Here is a 19,027-nt window from a genome sequence, read left to right as displayed (position 1 = left end):
ACCGTGTCTGTGCCTCGATCTTGGTTGGGCAAAATTAAAAATGGCGGTGTTCGCTTCAGTAATCTTACTAGTATAAAGACCTCCTCCATTCCTGCCATTATTGAAAGAGATTGTGATACTTCACATCTCAAAATTGGGTTACTTAATGTTAGATCCCTCACTTCCAAGGCAGTTATAGTCAATGAACTAATCACTGATCATAATCTTGATGTGATTGGCCTGACTGAAACATGGCTTAAGCCTGATGAATTTACTGTGTTAAATGAGGCCTCACCCCCTGGTTACACTAGTGACCAAACCCCCCGTGCATCCGGCAAAGGCGGAGGTGTTGCTAACATTTACGATAGCAAATTTCAATTTACAAAAAAAAAAACAATGCCGTTTTCGTCTTTTGAGCTTCTAGTCATGAAATCTATGCAGCCTACTCAATCACTTTTTATAGCTACTGTTTACAGGCCTCCTGGGCCATATGCAGTGTTCCTTACTGAGTTCCCTGAATTCCTATCGGATCTTGTAGTCATAGCAGATAATATTCTAATTTTTGGTGACTTTAACATTCACATGGAAAAGTCCACAGACCCACTCCAAAAGGCTTTCGGAGCCATCATCGACTCAGTGGGTTTTGTCCAACATGTTTCTGGACCTACTCACTGCCACAGTCATACTCTGGACCTAGTTTTGTCCCATGGAATAAATGTTGTGGATCTTAATGTTTTTCCTCATAATCCTGGATTATCGGACCACCATTTTATTGCGTTTACAATTGCAACAAATAATCTGCTCAGACCCCAACCAAGGAAGATTAAAAGTCGTGCTATAAATTCTCAGACAACCCAAAGATTCCTTGATGCCCTTCCAGACTCCCTCTGCCTACCCAAGGACGTCAGAGGACAAGAATCAGTTAACCACCTAACCGAGGAACTCAATTCAACCTTGCGCAATACCCTAGATGCAGTTGCACCCCTAAAAATTAAAAACATCTGTCATAAGAAACTAGCTCCCTGGTATACAGAAAATACACGAGCTCTGAAGCAAGCTTCCAGAAAATTGGAACGGAAATGGCGCCACACTAAACTGGAAGTCTTCCGACTAGCTTGGAAAGACAGTACCGTGCAGTATCGAAGAGCCCTCACTGCTGCACGATCATCCTATTTTTCCAACTTAATTGAGGAAAATAAGAACAATCCGAAATTTCTTTTTGACACTGTCGCAAAGCTAACTAAAAAGCAGCATTCGCAAATGGAGGATGGCTTTCACTTCAGCAGTAATAAATTTATGAACTTTTTTGAGGAAAAGATCATGATCATTAGAAAGCAAATTACGGACTCCTCTTTAAATCTGGGTATTCCTCCAGGGCTTCATTGTCCAGAGTCTGCACAACTCTGCCAGGACCTTGGCTCAAGGGAGATACTAAAGTGTTTTAGTACTATATCTCTTGACACAATGATGAAAATAATCATGGCCTCCAAACCCTCAAGCTGCATACTGGACCCTATTCCAACTAAACTACTGAAAGAGCTGCTTCCTGTGCTTGGCCCTCCTATGTTGAACATAATAAACGGCTCTCTATCCACCGGATGTGTACCAAGCTCACTAAAAGTGGCAGTAATAAAGCCTCTCTTGAAAAAGCCGAATCTTGACCCAGAAATTATAAAAAACTATCGGCCTATATCGAATCTTCCATTCCTCTCAAAAATTTTAGAAAAAGTTGTTGCGCAGCAACTCACTGCCTTCCTGAAGACAAACAATGTATACGAAACGCTTCAGTCTGGTTTTAGACCCCATCATAGCACTGAGACTGCACTTGTGAAGGTGGTAAATGACCTTTTAATGACGTCAGACCGAGGCTCTGCATCTGTCCTCATGCTCCTAGATCTTAGTGCCGCTTTTGATACCATCGATCACCACATTCTTTTGGAGAGATTGGAAACCCAAATTGGTCTACATGGACAAGTTCTGGCCTGGTTTAGATCTTATCTGTCGGAAAGATATCAGTTTGTCTCTGTGAATGGTTCGTCCTCTGACAAATCAATTGTAAATTTCGGTGTTCCTCAAGGTTCCGTTCTAGGACCACTATTGTTTTCACTATATATTTTACCTCTTGGGGATGTCATTCGAAAACATAATGTTAAATTTCACTGCTATGCGGACGACACACAGCTGTACATTTCAATGAAACATGGTGAAGCCCCAAAATTGCTCTCGCTAGAAGCCTGTGTTTCAGACATAAGGAAGTGGATGGCTGAAAATTTTCTACTTTTAAACTCGGACAAAACAGAGATGCTTGTCCTAGGTCCCAAGAAACAAAGAGATCTTCTGTTGAATCTGACAATTAATCTGGATGGTTGTACAGTCGTCTCAAATAAAACTGTGAAGGACCTCGGCGTTACTCTGGACCCTGATCTCTCTTTTGAAGAACATATCAAGACTGCTTCAAGGACAGCTTTTTTCCATCTACGAAACATTGCAAAAATCAGAAACTTTCTGTCCAAAAATGACGCAGAAAAATTAATCCATGCTTTTGTTACTTCTAGGCTCGACTACTGCAATGCTCTACTTTCCGGCTACCCGGATAAAGCACTAAACAAACTTCAGTTAGTGCTAAATACGGCTGCTAGAATCCTGACTAGAACCAAAAAATTTGATCATATTACTCCAGTGCTAGCTTCCCTACACTGGCTTCCTGTTAAGGCAAGGGCTGATTTCAAGGTTTTACTGCTAACCTACAAAGCATTACATGGGCTTGCTCCTACCTATCTTTCCGATTTGGTCCTGCCGTACATACCTACACGTACGCTACGGTCACAAGACGCAGGCCTCCTAATTGTCCCTAGAATTTCTAAGCAAACGGCTGGAGGTAGGGCTTTCTCCTATAGAGCTCCATTTTTATGGAATGGTCTGCCTACCCATGTGAGAGACGCAGACTCAGTCTCAACCTTTAAGTCTTTACTGAAGACTTATCTCTTCAGTAGGTCCTATGATTAAGTATAGTCTGGCCCAGGAGTGTGAAGGTGAACGGAAAGGCTGGAGCAACGAACCGCCCTTGCTGTCTCTGCCTTGTCGGTTCCCCTCTTCCCACTGGGATTCTCTGCCTCTAACCCTTTTACAGGGGCTGAGTCACTGACTTACTGGTGTTCTTCCATGCCGTCCATGGGAGGGGTGCGTCACTTGAGTAGGTTGAGCCACTGACGTGGTCTTCCTGTCTGGGTTGGCGCCCCCCCCTTGGGTTGTGCCGTGGCGGACATCTTTGTGGGCTATACTCGGCCTTGTCTTCGGACGGTAAGTTGGTGGTTGTAGATATCCCTCTAGTGGTGTGGGGGGCTGTGCTTTGGCAAAGTGGGTGGGGTTATATCCTGCCTGTTTGGCCCTGTCCGGGGGTATCATCGGATGGGGCCACAGTGTCTTCTGATCCCTCCTGTCTCAGCCTCCAGTATTTATGCTGCAGTAGTTTATGTGTCGGGGGGCTAGGGTCAGTCTGTTACATCTGGAGTATTCTCTTGTCTTATCCGGTGTCCTGTGTGAATGTAAATATGCTCTCTCTAATTCTCTCTTTCTTTCTTTCTTTCTTTCTCTCGGAGGACCTGAGCCCTAGGACTACCTGGCATGATGACTCCTTGCTGTCCCCAGTCCACCTGGCCATGCTGCTGCTCCAGTTTCAACTGTTCTGCCTGCGGCTACGGAACCCTGACCTGTTCACCGGACGTGCTTGTTGCACCCTCGACAATTACTATGATTATTATTATTTGACCATGCTGGTCATTTACGAACATTTTAACATCTTGACTATGTTCTGTTATAATATCCACCCGGCACAGCCAGAAGAGGACTGGCCACCCCTCATAGCCTGGTTCCTCTCTAGGTTTCTTCCTAGGTTTTTGGCCTTTCTCAGGAGTTTTTCCTAGGGAGTTTTTCCCAGCCACCGTGCTTCTTTCACATGCATTGCTTGCTGTTTGGGGTTTTAGGCTGGGTTTCTGTACAGCACTTTGAGATTTCAGCTGATGTACGAAGGGCTATATAAATAAATTTGATTTGATATAACTCTAAAGTTTCTAAAACTGTTTGAATGGTGTCTGTGAGTATAACAGAACTCATATGGCAGTCAAAACCCTGAGACAAATCCTAACAGGAAGTGGAAATCTGATGTGTGGAATCACTTCAGCCTATTTTTCTGAGCATCGCACCTCCTTTATTGCAAAGTGTGATTTCCCAGTAAAGTTATTTTGAAATCTGGCAATGCAGTTGCATTCACGAGATGTTAATCTATAATTCTTTGAATGACAATATTATCATTTACCAATGTTTTCGAATAGTAATTTTGTAAATTGTAGCGCTGCTTCACCGGCAGCATTTGAGGGAAAATATTTTCTGAATTTCACCGCCACTGTAAAATGCTGTTTTTGGATATAAATATGAACTTGATAGAACAAAAAATGCATGTATTGTCTAACATAATGTCCTAGGAGTGTCATCTGATGAAGATTGTCAAAGGTTAGTGCATCATTTTAGCTGGTTTTCTGCTTTTGGTGACGCCTGTCTTTGCATTGAAAATAGCTGTGTGTAATGTTTTGTCAATGTACTGTCCTAACATAATCTAACTTTATGCTTTCGCCGTAAAGCCTTTTTGAAATCGGACAACGTGGTTAGATTAAGGAGATGTTTATCTTTCAAAGGGTGTAAGATAGTTGATTGTTTGAGAAATTTTAATTATTCGATTTATTCTGTTTTGAATTTCGCGCGTTGTATCTTGTCAAGCAATCCCGTTAACGGGATCCGAACGGGAAGGGGTATCCCCAACAGGTGAAATCTGCGTATTCCTCAAAAGCTCCGTTGTCCTGAGTCTGTACAACTCTGCCAGGACCTAGGATCAAGGGAGACACTAAAGTGTTTTAGTACTATATCTCTTGGCACAATGATGAAAATAATCATGGCCTCTAAACCTTCAAGCTGCATACTGGACCCTATCCTAACTAAACTACTGAAAGAGCTGCTTCCTGTGCTTGGCCCTCCTATGTTGAACATAATAAACGGCTCTCTATCCACCGGATGTGTACCAAACTCACTAAAAGTGGCAGTAATAAAGCCTCTCTTGAAAAAGCCAAATCTTGACCCAGAAATTATCAAAAACTATCGGCCTATATCGAATCTTCCATTCCTCTCAAAAATGTTAGAAAATGCAACAACTCACTGCCTTCCTGAAGACAAATAATGTATACGAAACGCTTCAGTCTGGTTTTAGACCCCATCATAGCACTGAGACTGCACTTGTGAAGGTGGTAAATGACCTATTAATGCCGTCAGACCGAGGCTCTGCATCTGTCCTCGTGCTCCTAGATCTTAGTGCTGCTTTTGATACCATCGATCACCACATACTTTTGGAGAGATTGGAAACCCAAATTGGTCTACATGGACAAGTTCTGGCCTGGTTTAGATCTTATCTGTCGGAAAGATATCCGTTTGTCTCTGTGAATGGTTTGTCCTCCGACAAATCAACTGTAAATTTCGATGTTCCTCAAGGTTCCGTTTTAGGACCACTATTGTTTTCACTATATATTTTACCTCTTGGGGATGTCATTCGAAAACATAATGTTAAATTTCACTGCTATGCGGATGACACACAGCTGTACATTTCAATGAAACATGGTGAAGCCCCAAAATTGCCCTCGCTAGAAGCCTGTGTTTCAGACATAAGGAAGTGGATGGCTGCAAACTTTCTACTTTTAAACTCGGACAAAACAGAGATGCTTGTTCTAGGTCCCAAGAAACAAAGAGATCTTCTGTTGAATCTGACAATTAATCTGGATGGTTGTGCAGTCGTCTCAAATAAAACTGTGAAGGACCTCGGCGTTACTCTGGACCCTGATCTCTCTTTTGAAGAATATATCAAGACTGTTTCAAGGACAGCTTTTTTCCATCTACGTAACATTGCAAAAATCAGAAACTTTCTGTCCAAAAATGATGCAGAAAAATTAATCCATGCTTTTGTTACTTCTAGGTTGGACTATTGCAATGCTCTACTTTCCGGCTACCCGGATAAAGCACTAAATAAACTTCAGTTAGTGCTAAATACGGCTGCTAGAATCCTGACGAGAACCAAAATATTTGATCATATTACTCCAGTGCTAGCCTCCCTACACTGGGTTCCTGTTAAGGCAAGGGCTGATTTCAAGGTTTTACTGCTAACCTACAAAGCATTAAATGGGCTTGCTCCTACCTATCTTTCCGATTTGGTCCTGCCGTACATACCTACACATACGCTACGGTCACAAGACGCGGGCCTACCTAATTGTCCCTAGAATTTCTAAGCAAACAGCTGGAGGCAGGGCTTTCTCCTATAGAGCTCCATTTTTATGGAATGGTCTGCCTACCCATGTGAGAGACGCAGACACAGTCTCAACCTTTAAGTCTTTACTGAAGACTCATCTCTTCAGTAGGTCCTATGATTAAGTGTAGTCTGGCCCAGGGGTGTGAAGGTGAACAGAAAGGCTGGAGCAACGAACCGCCCTTGCTGTCTCTGCCTGGCCGGTTCCCCTCTCTCCACTGGGATTCTCTGCCTCTAACCCTATTACAGGGGCTGAGTCACTGGCTTACTGGTGTTCTTCCATGCCGTCCCTGGTAGGTGTGCGTCACTTGAGTGGGTTGAGTCACTGACAAGGTCTTCCTGTCTGGGTTGGCGCCCCCCCCCCCCCCCCCCTTAGGTTGTGCCGTGGCGGAGATCTTTGTGGGCTATACTCGGCCTTGTCTCAGGATGGTAAGTTGGTGGTTGGAGATATCCCTCCAGTGGTGTGGGGGCTGTGCTTTGGCAAAGTGGGTGGGGTTATATCCTGCCTGTTTGGCCCTGTCCGGGGGTTTCATCGGATGGGGCCACAGTGTCTCCTGACCCCTCCTGTCTCAGCCTCCAGTATTTATGCTGCAGTAGTTTATGTGTCGGGGGGCTAGGGTCAGTCTGTTACATCTGGAGTATTTCTCTTGTCTTATCCGGTGTCCTGTGTGAATTGAAATATGCTCTCTCTAATTCTCTCTCTCTTTCTCTCTTTCTTTCTTTCTTTCTCTCTCTCGGAGGACCTGAGCCCTAGGACCATGCCTCAGGACTACCTGGCATGATGACTCCTTGCTGTCCCCAGTCCACCTGGCCGTGCTGCTGCTCCAGTTTCAACTGTTCTGCCTGCGGCTATGGAACCCTGACCGGTTCACCGGACGTGCTACCTGTCCCAGACCTGCTGTCCTAGACCTGCTGGAACCCTGACCTGTTCACCGGACGTGCTACCTGTCCCAGACCTGCTGTTTTCAACTCTCTAGAGACAGTAGGAGCGGTAGAGATACTCTCAAAGATCGGCTATGAAAAAGCCAACTGACACTTACTCTTGAGTTTCTGACTTGTTGCACCCTCGACAACTACTATGATTATTATTATTTGACCATGCTGGTCATTTATGAACATTTGAACATCTTGGCCATGTGCTGTTATAATCTCCACCCGGCACAGCCAGAAGAGGACTGGCCACCCCTCATAGCCTGGTTCCTCTCTAGGTTTCTTCCTAGGTTTTGGCCGTTCTAGGGAGTTTTTCCTAGCCACCGTGCTTCTACACCTGCATTGCTTGCTGTTTGGGGTTTTAGGCTGGGTTTCTGTACAGCACTTTGAGATATCAGCTGATGTAAGAAGGGCTATATAAATACATTTGATTTGATTTGATTTGTGTGCGCGCGTATACAGATGTAGGATCTTAATTTAATCACTCTTTTGTTGCTGAGAATGTTCCTGCACAGAAGGAAATGCAAACCTGCAGTGTATTCAAGGTTTTAAAAAGGCTTTCAAAGTTTGTAATTTCCACTTTAAAATGTCAGGATTGTCAGGAACAAAAAATGTATCAACCCCCTACAAAACATTTGCATTAATCATAATCCACATAATAATTCACATTTCCTGTTTCTGCAGAATTATTTTCCTGCTGTAGCAAACTGGCTCAAATGAAGATCCTACATCTGTACGTGCGTGCTTGCGTGCTTGCGTGTGCATGTGTGTGTCCAAATGTGTGTGTGTGTGTGTGTGTGTGTGTGTGTGTGTGTGTGTGTGTGTGTGTGTGTCCGTGCGTGCGTGTGTTGATTGTGAGTGATTGGTGCCCCACCTCAGCATCAAAGCGGGGGTCCTGACAGACGTCGCTGATGTTGACAGGCAGTCCCGTGGACGCCACCAGCTCAGCAATGCTGTTATTGATCAGCCAATCAGAGCAGGACAGCTTCTCCATGCTGACTTTGTCAAAGAGACACACACTCTCAAGAAATGCCAAATACATGGATTTGGGATACAGGAGGACGTCAGTACTTCCAATCAATTGTTATGTATAACTATTAAAATATCTTCTCCTAAGCAGCAGAGACTTCACCTGATGTCACGGTCCATGTTGCACAGGGGAGACATGAGCTCAAAGGTCTTTGAGAACTTTACCACCTGGTTAAAATGCACACAATTGGAGAGGGAAGAATTAGAGAGGGGAAAATCGGAGAGGGGAGAATTGGAGAGGGGGGAATTGCAGAGGGAAGAATTTGAGAGGGGAGAATATGAGAGGGGAGAATATGAGAGGGGAGAATTGGAGAAGGGAGAATTGGAGAAGGGAGAATTGGAGAAGGGAGAATTGGAGAGGGGAGAATTGGAGAGCAAAGTATTGGATAGGGAAAACAGATGGAAAGAGAAATTAAGAAAATAAAGGAGGAGAGAAGAGCTGAGGTCTCACAGGTGAGTTTATTGTTTATGACACATTCATGGAGGAGAGGAGAAAAATGAGAGAAGGAGGGGGAGAGGAGCCAGGGAGAAGAAAGCAGAGGAGGGGAAGGAGAGGAGTCGAAGAGAAGGAAGCAGAGGGGAGAGGAGCCGGGGAGAAGGAAGCAGAGGAGGGGAAGGAGAGGAGTCGAAGAGAAGGAAGCAGAGGAGAAGAGGGGAGAGGAGCCGGGGAGAAGGAAGCAGAGGAGAAGAGGGGAGAGGAACCGGGGAGAAAGAAGCAGAGGAGAAGAGGGGAGAGGAGCCGGGGAGAAGGAAGCAGAGGAGAAGAGGAGAGGAACCGGGGAGAAGGAAGCAGAGGAGAAGAGGGGAGAGGAACCGGGGAGAAGGAAGCAGAGGAGAAGAGGGGAGAGGAGCCGGGGAGAAGGAAGCAGAGGAGAAGAGGGGAGAGGAGCCGGGGAGAAGGAAGCAGAGGAGAAGAGGGGAGAGGAGCCGGGGAGAATGAAGCAGAGGGGAAGAGGAGAGAGGAGCTGGGGAGAAGGAAGCAGAGGAGAAGAGGGGAGAGGAGCCGGGGAGAAGGAAGCAGAGGAGAAGAGGGGAGAGGTGCCGGGGAGAAGGAAGCAGAGGAGAAGAGGGGAGAGGAGCTGGGGAGAAGGAAGCAGAGGAGGGGAAGGAGAGGAGTCGAAGAGAAGGAAGCAGAGGAGAAGAGGGGAGAGGAGCCGGGGAGAAGGAAGCAGAGGAGAAGAGGGGAGAGGAGCTGGGGAGAAGGAAGCAGAGGAGAAGAGGGGAGAGGAACCGGGGAGAAGGAAGCAGAGGAGAAGAGGGGAGAGGAGCTGGGAGAAGGAAGCAGAGGAGAAGAGGGGAGAGGAGCCGGGGAGAAGGAAGCAGAGGAGAAGAGGGGAGAGGAGCCGGGGAGAATGAAGCAGAGGAGAAGAGGGGAGAGGAGCTGGGGAGAAGGAAGCAGAGGAGAAGAGGGGAGAGGAACCGGGGAGAAAGAAGCAGAGGAGAAGAGGGGAGAGGAGCTGGGGAGAAGGAAGCAGAGGAGAAGAGGGGAGAGGAACCGGGGAGAAGGAAGCAGAGGAGAAGAGGGGAGAGGAGCTGGGGAGAAGGAAGCAGAGGAGAAGAGGGGAGAGGAACCGGGGAGAAGGAAGCAGAGGAGAAGAGGGGAGAGGTCAGTCTCACAGGTGAGTGTATGTCCTCCAGCAGCAACACAGAGCAGCGTTCACACTGCAGAAGGGTCACAGCTCTCTGCATGATCTTCCTCACTATCTTCTCCAGGTCTGTCTGTTCCTCAAACAGGTCATTCACCACCTCTAGCAGAGCCTGGAGGAGCACAACAACAACACTGACCACTCTCTCTATTTGTCTAAGAAATGGAGAGAGAGAGAGAGAGAGAGAGAGAGAGAGAGAGAGAGAGAGAGAGAGAGAGAGAGAGTCTAGAGAACGGTGTAGTGTACAACTCCTCAGAGGGTAAAACGTTTAGCTTGTGATTGTTGTAAGACAACATGTTTTCCCATTTTTTGTTGTGAACAGTAGATTCAATGTGTACAGTAAACTGTTTGTCCCTTTAAATGCAATAAGACATCTAAATGATGGCTTACATAATCAGTACTAATCATCTTGTTCATGGTTGGAAGTCTAAATCAACATAAATTGAGAGACAGACAGGCTTTGTGAGAGACAGACAGGCTATGTGAGAGACAGACAGGCTATGTGAGAGAGACAGGCTATGTGAAAGACAGACAGGCTATGTGAGAGACAGACAGGCTATGTGAAAGACAGACAGGCTATGCACTCTTAGAAAAAAAGGTGCTATGTAGAACCTAAAAGGGTTCTTTGACTGTCCCCATGGGAGAACCCTTTGAAGAATCCTTTTGGGTTCCATGTAGAACCCTTTCCACAGAGAGTTCTACATGGAACCCAAAAGGGTTCTACCTGGAACCAAAAGGGTTATCCTATGAGGGCAGCCAAAGAACCCTTTTGGAAGCCTTTTCTCTAAGAGTGTATGAGCCAACTCACTCTGCTCCTCTCGTACTCCTTTCGAGACTCTGAAAACAACTTGGCATTGGAGATGGATATTCCACAGAACGGTAGATACATCTGCAGCACCTGATGGGGGGAAAGCAGAGGAGAAGACAAAAATAGTTGTAGTTCTGAGGCTAAATGATAAACAGGAAAAACAACATCTATAATTCAGTGGTTGGAGTCTGATCTCAACTTTTCTGTGTTCCTTCTAAACAGCCAAGTCACAAAATCCATCAGTGGGATTTAACAAACGTTTTGGGGCGTCAAGCGTATCTGTGTATGCGTGTGTGTCTGCGTGTGTGTCTGCGTGCGTGTGTGCGTGCGTGTGTGCATGCGTGTGTGCATGCGTGTGTGCATGCGTGTGTGTATGTGTGTGTATGTGTGTGTGTGTGTGTATGTGTGTGTGTATGTGTGTGTGTGTGTATCCGTGTGTGTGTGTGTATGTGTGTGTGTGTGTATGTGTGTGTGTATGTGTGTGTGTGTGTATGTGTGTGTGTGTATGTGTGTGTGTATGTGTGTGTGTGTGTGTATGTGTGTGTGTATGTGTGTGTGTGTATGCGTGTGTGTATGTGTGTGTATGTGTATGTGTGCATGTGTGTGTGTATGCGTGTGTGTATGCGTGTGTGTATGTGTGTGTGTGTGTATGTGTGTGTGTGTGTATCCGTGTGTGTGTGTGTATGTGTGTGTGTGTGTATGTGTGTGTGTATGTGTGTGTGTGTATGTGTGTGTGTGTATGTGTGTGTGTATGTGTGTGTGTGTGTGTATGTGTGTGTGTATGTGTGTGTGTGTATGCGTGTGTGTATGTGTGTGTATGTGTATGTGTGCATGTGTGTGTGTATGCGTGTGTGTATGCGTGTGTGTATGTGTGTGTGTGTGTATGTGTGTGTGTATGTGTGTGTGTGTGTATATGTGTGTATATGTGTGTGTGTTGGTGGCTAGTTCACCATTAATAACGTTCTTCTTTTCTTCAACGTCTATTAACACAGCTGGCTGCTTTCCTCTTAATGGAGTATTGATTTAGTAAATGAATGACTCAGGTAATAAGTAGGTATTCTGAATGTGCTAGACAACAAGCAGACTGTCGGCCGTTCAAAAACAGCCGTGGGGTACCCAGACCTATTTTCCAACACACACTGAACCTACGTCTCAACCCAACTCTTTGATATGTGCTGCCATTTCTCTCAAAGACTAGGTTCAAACAGACTAGCAAATAGCATGGATCACAAATAGCATGGATCCCAAATAGCATGGATCACAGATAGCATGGATCACAGATAGCATGGATAACAAATAGCATGGATCACAGATAGCATGGATCCCAAAAAGCATGGATCACAAATAGCATGGATCCCAGATAGCATGGATCCCGGATAGCATGGATCACAGATAGCATGGATCACAGATAGCATGGATCCCAGATAGCATGGATCACAAATAGCATGGATCACAAATAGCATGGATCACAGATAGCATGGATCACAAATAGCATGGATCACAAATAGCATGCATCACAAATAGCATGGATCACAAATAGCATGGATCACAAATAGCATGGATCACAGATAGCATGGATCACAAATAGCATGGATCACAAATAGCATGCATCACAAATAGCATGGATCACAAATAGCATGGATCACAGATAACATGGATCACAAATAGCATGGATCACAAATAGCATGCATCACAAATAGCATGGATCACAAATAGCATGGATCACAAATAGCATGGATCACAGATAGCATTGGTCCCAAATAGCATGGATCACAAATAGCATGATTCACAAATAGCATTGATCCCAAATAGCATGCATCACAAATAGCATGGATCACAGATAGCATTCATCACAAATAGCATGGATCACAAATAGCATGGATCACAAATAGCATGGATCCCAAATAGCATGCATCACAGATAGCATGCATCACAAATAGCATGGATCACAGATAGCATGGATCCCAAATAGCATGCATCACAGATAGCATGCATCACAAATAGCATGGATCACAGATAGCATGGATCCCAAATAGCATGCATCACAAATAGCATGGATCACAGATAGCATGGATCCCAAATACCATGCATCACAAATAGCATGGATCACAAATAGCATGGATCACAGATAGCATGGATCACAGATAGCATAGATCACAGATAGCATGCATCACAAATAGCATGGATCACAGATAGCATGGATCACAGATAGCATGCATCACAGATAGCATGCATCACAAATAGCATGGATCCCAAATAGCATGGATCCCAAATAGCATGCATCACAGATAGCATGCATCACAGATAGCATGCATCACAGATAGCATGGATCACAGATAGCATGGATCCCAAATAGCATGCATCGGAAATAGCATGGATCCCAAATAGCATGGATCCCAAATAGCGTGGATCCCAAATAGCATGCATCACAGATAGCATGGATCCCAAATAGCATGCATCGGAAATAGCATGGATCACAATTAGCATGGATCACAGATAGCATGCATCACAGATAGCATGGATCACAGATAGCTTGGATCACAGATAGCATGGATCCCAAATAGCATGCATCGGAAATAGCATGGATCACAAATAGCATGGATCACAGATAGCATGCATCACAGATAGCATGGATCACAGATAGCATGCATCACAGATAGCATACATCTGTGAAAATTATTTTAACAAGGGGTTGCCAAGGATTGCACGTCTTCATAAAAATGAGTCTGTATCTATCACTCTTTTGAAGAATGCATAAAGTGTTGAAAAAGAGTTGACGCTCTTGTTTAACTAAATCCTGCCACCTGGTGGGCATTAAGGAGGACTCCGCGGCTAATCCCAAATGGCTCCCTGTTCATTACTCACACCATTCCCTACATAGGGTCCATAGAGTCCTGGTTTAAAGTAGTGCATCATGTTGGGGAATAGGGTGCCATTCCCTACGTAGGGCCCATAGAGTCCTGGTTTAAAGTAGTGCACCATGTAGGGAATAGAGTGCCATTTAGGATGTCAAAACAAAAATCAACTGGCCACTAAGAGAGAAAAAACAAATTCACAGGAAATAGTTGAATAGGACCAATATGTGAAAAAATATGTACATTAGTCAAAGCCCTATAGCTGTAACATCCGTATTGGGGTTAGTAGTGAAAGCCCTATAGCTGCAACATCCATATTGGGGTTAGTAGTGAAAGCCCTATAGCTGCAACATCCGTATTGGGGTTAGTAGTGAAAGCCCTATAGCTGCAACATCCGTATTGGGGTCAGTAGTGAAAGCCCTATAGCTGCAACATCCGTATTGGGGTTAGTAGTGAAAGCCCTATAGCTGCAACATCCGTATTGGGGTTAGTAGTGAAAGCCCTATAGCTGCAACATCCGTATTGGGGTCAGTAGTGAAAGCCCTATAGCTGCAACATCCGTATTGGGGTTAGTAGTGAAAGCCCTATAGCTGCAACATCCGTATTGGGGTCAGTAGTGAAAGCCCTATAGCTGCAACATCTGTATTGGGGTTAGTAGTGAAAGCCCTATAGCTGCAACATCCGTATTGGGGTTAGTAGTGAAAGCCCTATAGCTGCAACATCCGTATTGGGATTAGTAGTGAAAGCCCTATAGCTGCAACATCCGTATTGGGGTCAGTAGTGAAAGCCCTATAGCTGCAACATCCGTATTTCGGTTAGTAGTGAAAGCCCTATAGCTGCAACATCCGTATTGGGGTTAGTAGTGAAAGCCCTATAGCTGCAACATCCGTATTGGGGTTAGTAGTGAAAGCCCTATAGCTGCAACATCTGTATTGGGGTTAAATAGTGAAAGCCCTATAGCTGCAACATCCGTATTGGGGTTAGTAGTGAAAGCCCTATAGCTGCAACATCTGTATTGGGGTTAAATAGTGAAAGCCCTATAGCTGCAACATCTGTATTGGGGTTAGTAGTGAAAGCCCTATAGCTGCAACATCTGTATTGGGGTTAAATAGTGAAAGCCCTATAGCTGCAACATCCGTATTGGGGTTAGTAGTGAAAGCCCTATAGCTGCAACATCTGTATTGGGGTTAAGTAGTGAAAGCCCTATAGCTGCAACATCTGTATTGGGATTAGTTCGTATTGGATATTCCTGTGTGTGAAATAATAAGTTAAAGGTATAGGTTTAAAAGGTTTTTAAAAAAAAGCTTGATTCTGAGACAGTAACACTGATGTCCCATTGGTGGAGATAGTGGATTTGTTGTCAATGACAATAATGAATTCTCATTGTACAGGAACTTTAGTTTTACCACTCTTCTATTGGTCCATGAAGCCAGACAAGCTCAATCAAGCCCAGCTAAAGGATTTGAAATGACTTCTAATAGTATTGTGAACTCAGGTGTGCTGTGGACTGACCTTCTCGTCGTCCTCAGTAAAAGGTGTTCCGATTGGGTTCTTGTTGATGGCCTGCACAACCCCGATGACCTCTCCATCACTGTTACAGATGGTCATACACAGGATGGACTGGGTCTTATAGCCGGTCAGCTTGTCTATCTCGTCACTGAACCGATGGTCCTACAGGAGGAGACATATAGGAGAGGAAATGTTACAAATACTGTACACACACACACACACACACACACACACACACACACACACACACACACACACACACACACACACACACACACACACACACACACACACACACACACGAATAGAAACACATATACTCATCTATTTTTACATTCCGAAATCAGAGACAGCCTAAAATCAATCTGAACCGACAGAATAGATTTGATGGGAGGAAATATCAGTATATTAGGGAATGACTGTAGCCTAGTTAATATGGGTCAAAACTGTACTGTACTGTGTTAATGTAGCCTACAGCACCGCAGTGTACTGTGTTAATGTAGCCTACAGCACTGCAGTGTACTGTGTTAATGTAACCTACAGCACTGCAGTGCACTGTGTTAATGTAGCCTACAGCACTGTAGCAAGAGCTACATGGTATTCTTATGTGCAGTGCACCAGAGACCTACAGGTAACTGCCAAAATAATGAAAACCCCAACATAAAGTGTCTTAATAGGGCGTTGGGCCTCCACGAGTCAGTACCTGGAACTATTGGAGGGCTTTGGGCCACCACGAGTCAGTACCTGGAACTATTGGAGGGCTTTGGGCCTCCACGAGTCAGTACCTGGAACAATTGGAGGGCTTTGGGCCACCACGAGTCAGTACCTGGAACTATTGGAGGGCTTTGGGCCTCCACGAGTCAGTACCTGGAACTATTGGAGGGCTTTGGGCCACCACGAGTCAGTACCTGGAACTATTGGAGGGCTTTGGGCCTCCACGAGTCAGTACCTGGAACTATTGGAGGGCTTTGGGCCTCCACGAGTCAGTACCTGGAACTATTGGAGGGCTTTGGGCCTCCACGAGTCAGTACCTGGAACTATTGGAGGGCTTTGGGCCACCACGAGTCAGTATCTTCTTCTAGCCATAGTAGCCAAAATAATGGGCAATCGGGTATTTTTATACATGACCCTAAGCATGATGGGATGTGAATTGCTTAATTAACTCAGCAACCACACCTGGTGTCTATATACATGCATCTCTCATTTACTCAAGTGTTTCCTTTATTTTGGCAGTTACATGTACACCTTATCGCTCTAATACAAATGTATATCCCAAATGTGACCCTATTGCCCAACAGGGCCTGCACTATATTTTCAAAAGTAGTGCACTATGGAGGGAATAGGGTGCCATTTGGGACGACACATGTAAAATAAATTGGTCCACTGGGTCCTAGGACTGGGCTTAACATCTCTCAAAACCACACGAGGCTGCTCTATTCCTGCTAGCCTGTTGTCCAGATCCGCCAGATACCCAGTTCCCACGAGACCCGACCAACGTCAACATGTTGCCTCTGCCTCGCGAGGCGCCCACGGCCGTGATATAACGATGTATAGGCGCGACTGGTGGATGGGACTCCGGAGATGGTGAGAGATGGAGCTTGCAGCCTTGCAGGGAATGAAATGGCCATGGTTTTCATATCCCTGTCTATGGAGGAAACGATGGTGGATGGGCAGTATTTTTGTTAATGTAATTGTAATAATTACACATCATTTTTTGCTCCAATTGTTGTCATGGTGATAATGTGTGGATGGCAGCATAAAACGGAGGTGTCCTGATACGGGAAGGATATACAGCACCTTCAGAAAGTATTTACACCCCTTTACTTTGTCCCCCCAAAAATGTGTTACAGCCTGAATTTAAAATGGATTAAATGTAGATGTTTTTGTCACTGGTCTACACACAATACCCCATAATGTCAAAGTGGAATAATGATTCTCAAGACCTTAAAAATAAGCAGAATAATATCAGGATACCAAGTCAATTCACGAGGTGCTCTGGAACAGACTGTTGTTCAGGTTCTGTAGAGAGAGAGAGAGAGAGAGAGAGAGAGAGAGAGAGAGAGAGAGAGAGAGGATGCCGTTTCAGCTGGAACAGACTGTTGTTCAGGTTCTGTAGAGAGAGAGAGAGAGAGAGAGAGAGAGAGAGAGAGAGAGAGAGAGAGAGGATGCCGTTTCAGCTGGAACAGACTGTTGTTCAGGTTCTGTAGAGAGAGAGAGAGAGAGAGAGAGAGAGAGAGAGAGAGGGAGAGAGAGAGAGAGAGAGGGAGAGAGAGAGAGAGAGAGGATGCCGTTTCAGCAGGAACAGACTGTTGTTCAGGTTCTGTAGAGAGAGAGAGAGAGAGAGAGAGAGAGAGAGAGGGAGGATGCCGTTTCAGCTGGAACAGACTGTTGGTCAGGTTATGTAGAGAGAGAGAGAGAGAGAGGGAGGATGCCGTTTCAGCTGGAACAGACTGTTGTTCAGGTTCTGGAGAGAGAGAGAGAGAGAGAGAGAGAGAGAGGATGCCGTTTCAGCTGGAACAGACTGTTGTTCAGGTTCTGGAGAGAGAGAGAGAGAGAGAGAGAGAGAGAGAGAGAGGATGCCGTTTCAGCTGGAACAGACTGTTGTTCAGGTTCTGTAGAGAGAGAGAGAGAGAGAGAGAGAGAGAGAGAGAGAGACTGAAAGGATGCCGTTTCACATTTTGTCTTCCACTTTGACATTACAGAGTATTTTGTGTAGATCGTATCCATAGAGGATTCACACACTTTAATGTCATGGTATTTAGATTCTATATCCCACTAATAGCATTGAGTCAAAATGAAATATTACAATTTTGCATTTGGGGTTTGCAGTGATAGTTGTAATTTGGAAAACCTGATGTTTCCACATTGATAATGTCTACCTCATATGCGTTGGGTATGTTTACAGTCTCCCCATGCTCTGCCACGTATCCGATAATGCCCTTTCCCCACGGCACCTGCACCTCGTTAGAGTTCAGAGTGCTCGATGAGGGTCGCACGGTGGTGCCCAGGTGCACGTCGAATAACTTAGACACGAGCGTTCTCTTGTGAGAGGGTCCCTCAACTAGGAATAGCGAGCACCTATCCGCATCCACCAGGATACACACATTGATTAGGATCTTATAACTCAGGTTGGTCATGTCCAGGTCATTGGAGACATCTTTCACCAACTCAAGGAAGAACTCCCTCTCGTTGGTCTCCTTCAGTCTGTATTTGTAGTCGATGGCACTGGAAGCGTACTGGGGCACATTGACCCTGGATTCCAGAAGGGCGCTCAGAATGTGCCCGGTTGTTGGCGGCAAAGAACTAGCTTTGCGCAGTAACGCTCGGCGTCTCATGCTGGACTGGGAATCATCGTGTTCCCTGTGACTGGCGTGCTCGTCGTAGGTTCTGTGCGCGGTGGTGGCTTTGGACCGGGCGAAGTTCCGTCGGAGCTCCATGTGGGAGGAGCGGCGTCGGAGACCGTCAGGGTTGGTCGGCCAGAGGGGGTCCCTGGGCACTCCGCCACGCTTTTCCTCGGCAAGGGAGACTTTGGACGGCTGATGGTCCTTCAACCACCTGCTCACCGGATCGCATTTTCCTTTACGCACGACATAGTCCTCAAAGAGGTCCGGGTGGCAGTCCAAAAACGCTTCCACATCAGAGAAGTCAAAAGTAGTCATCGGGGAAATTAATAAAAGACCTTAAGAAGAAGCAGAATAATATCAGGATAACAGGAGTTACCAAGTCAATTCATGAGGTGCTCTGGAACAGACTGTCGTTCAGGTTCTGGAGAGAGAGAGAGAGAGAGAGAGAGAGAGAGAGAGAGAGAGAGAGAGAGAGAGAGAGAGAGAGAGAGAGAGAGGATGCCGTTTCAGCTCTTCATTTACTCCCTGCTGCTATTTAAAACAATCCGTCGTCGTCCTCTTCTATGGAATGCTTCGAGCAGAGATTT

General features: G+C 45.5%; 1 protein-coding gene across 1 annotated transcript in view; it reads right to left on the bottom strand.

Annotated features, from left to right (window-relative positions):
* The window catches only part of LOC115187773 (dual 3',5'-cyclic-AMP and -GMP phosphodiesterase 11A-like), a 34,927-nt gene extending 16,373 nt beyond the window's left edge, over nt 1–18,554 (bottom strand). Inside the window, exons 1-6 of the mRNA XM_029746798.1 lie at nt 17,976–18,554; nt 15,100–15,258; nt 10,733–10,822; nt 9,896–10,036; nt 8,382–8,446; nt 8,124–8,244 (exon numbers count right to left, since the gene is read on the bottom strand). Coding sequence (XP_029602658.1) covers nt 8,124–8,244; nt 8,382–8,446; nt 9,896–10,036; nt 10,733–10,822; nt 15,100–15,258; nt 17,976–18,533 — 1,134 coding nt within the window. The 5' untranslated portion in view covers nt 18,534–18,554. The remainder of the gene's footprint in view (nt 1–8,123; nt 8,245–8,381; nt 8,447–9,895; nt 10,037–10,732; nt 10,823–15,099; nt 15,259–17,975) is intronic.
* Nucleotides 18,555–19,027: the final 473 nt, after the last annotated feature.

Source organism: Salmo trutta, unplaced genomic scaffold, assembly GCF_901001165.1.
Source record: "Salmo trutta unplaced genomic scaffold, fSalTru1.1, whole genome shotgun sequence".
NCBI lineage: Eukaryota > Metazoa > Chordata > Actinopteri > Salmoniformes > Salmonidae > Salmo > Salmo trutta.
Note: the sequence above shows the minus strand (reverse complement) of the source record. Positions and strands in the feature narration are given on the sequence as shown.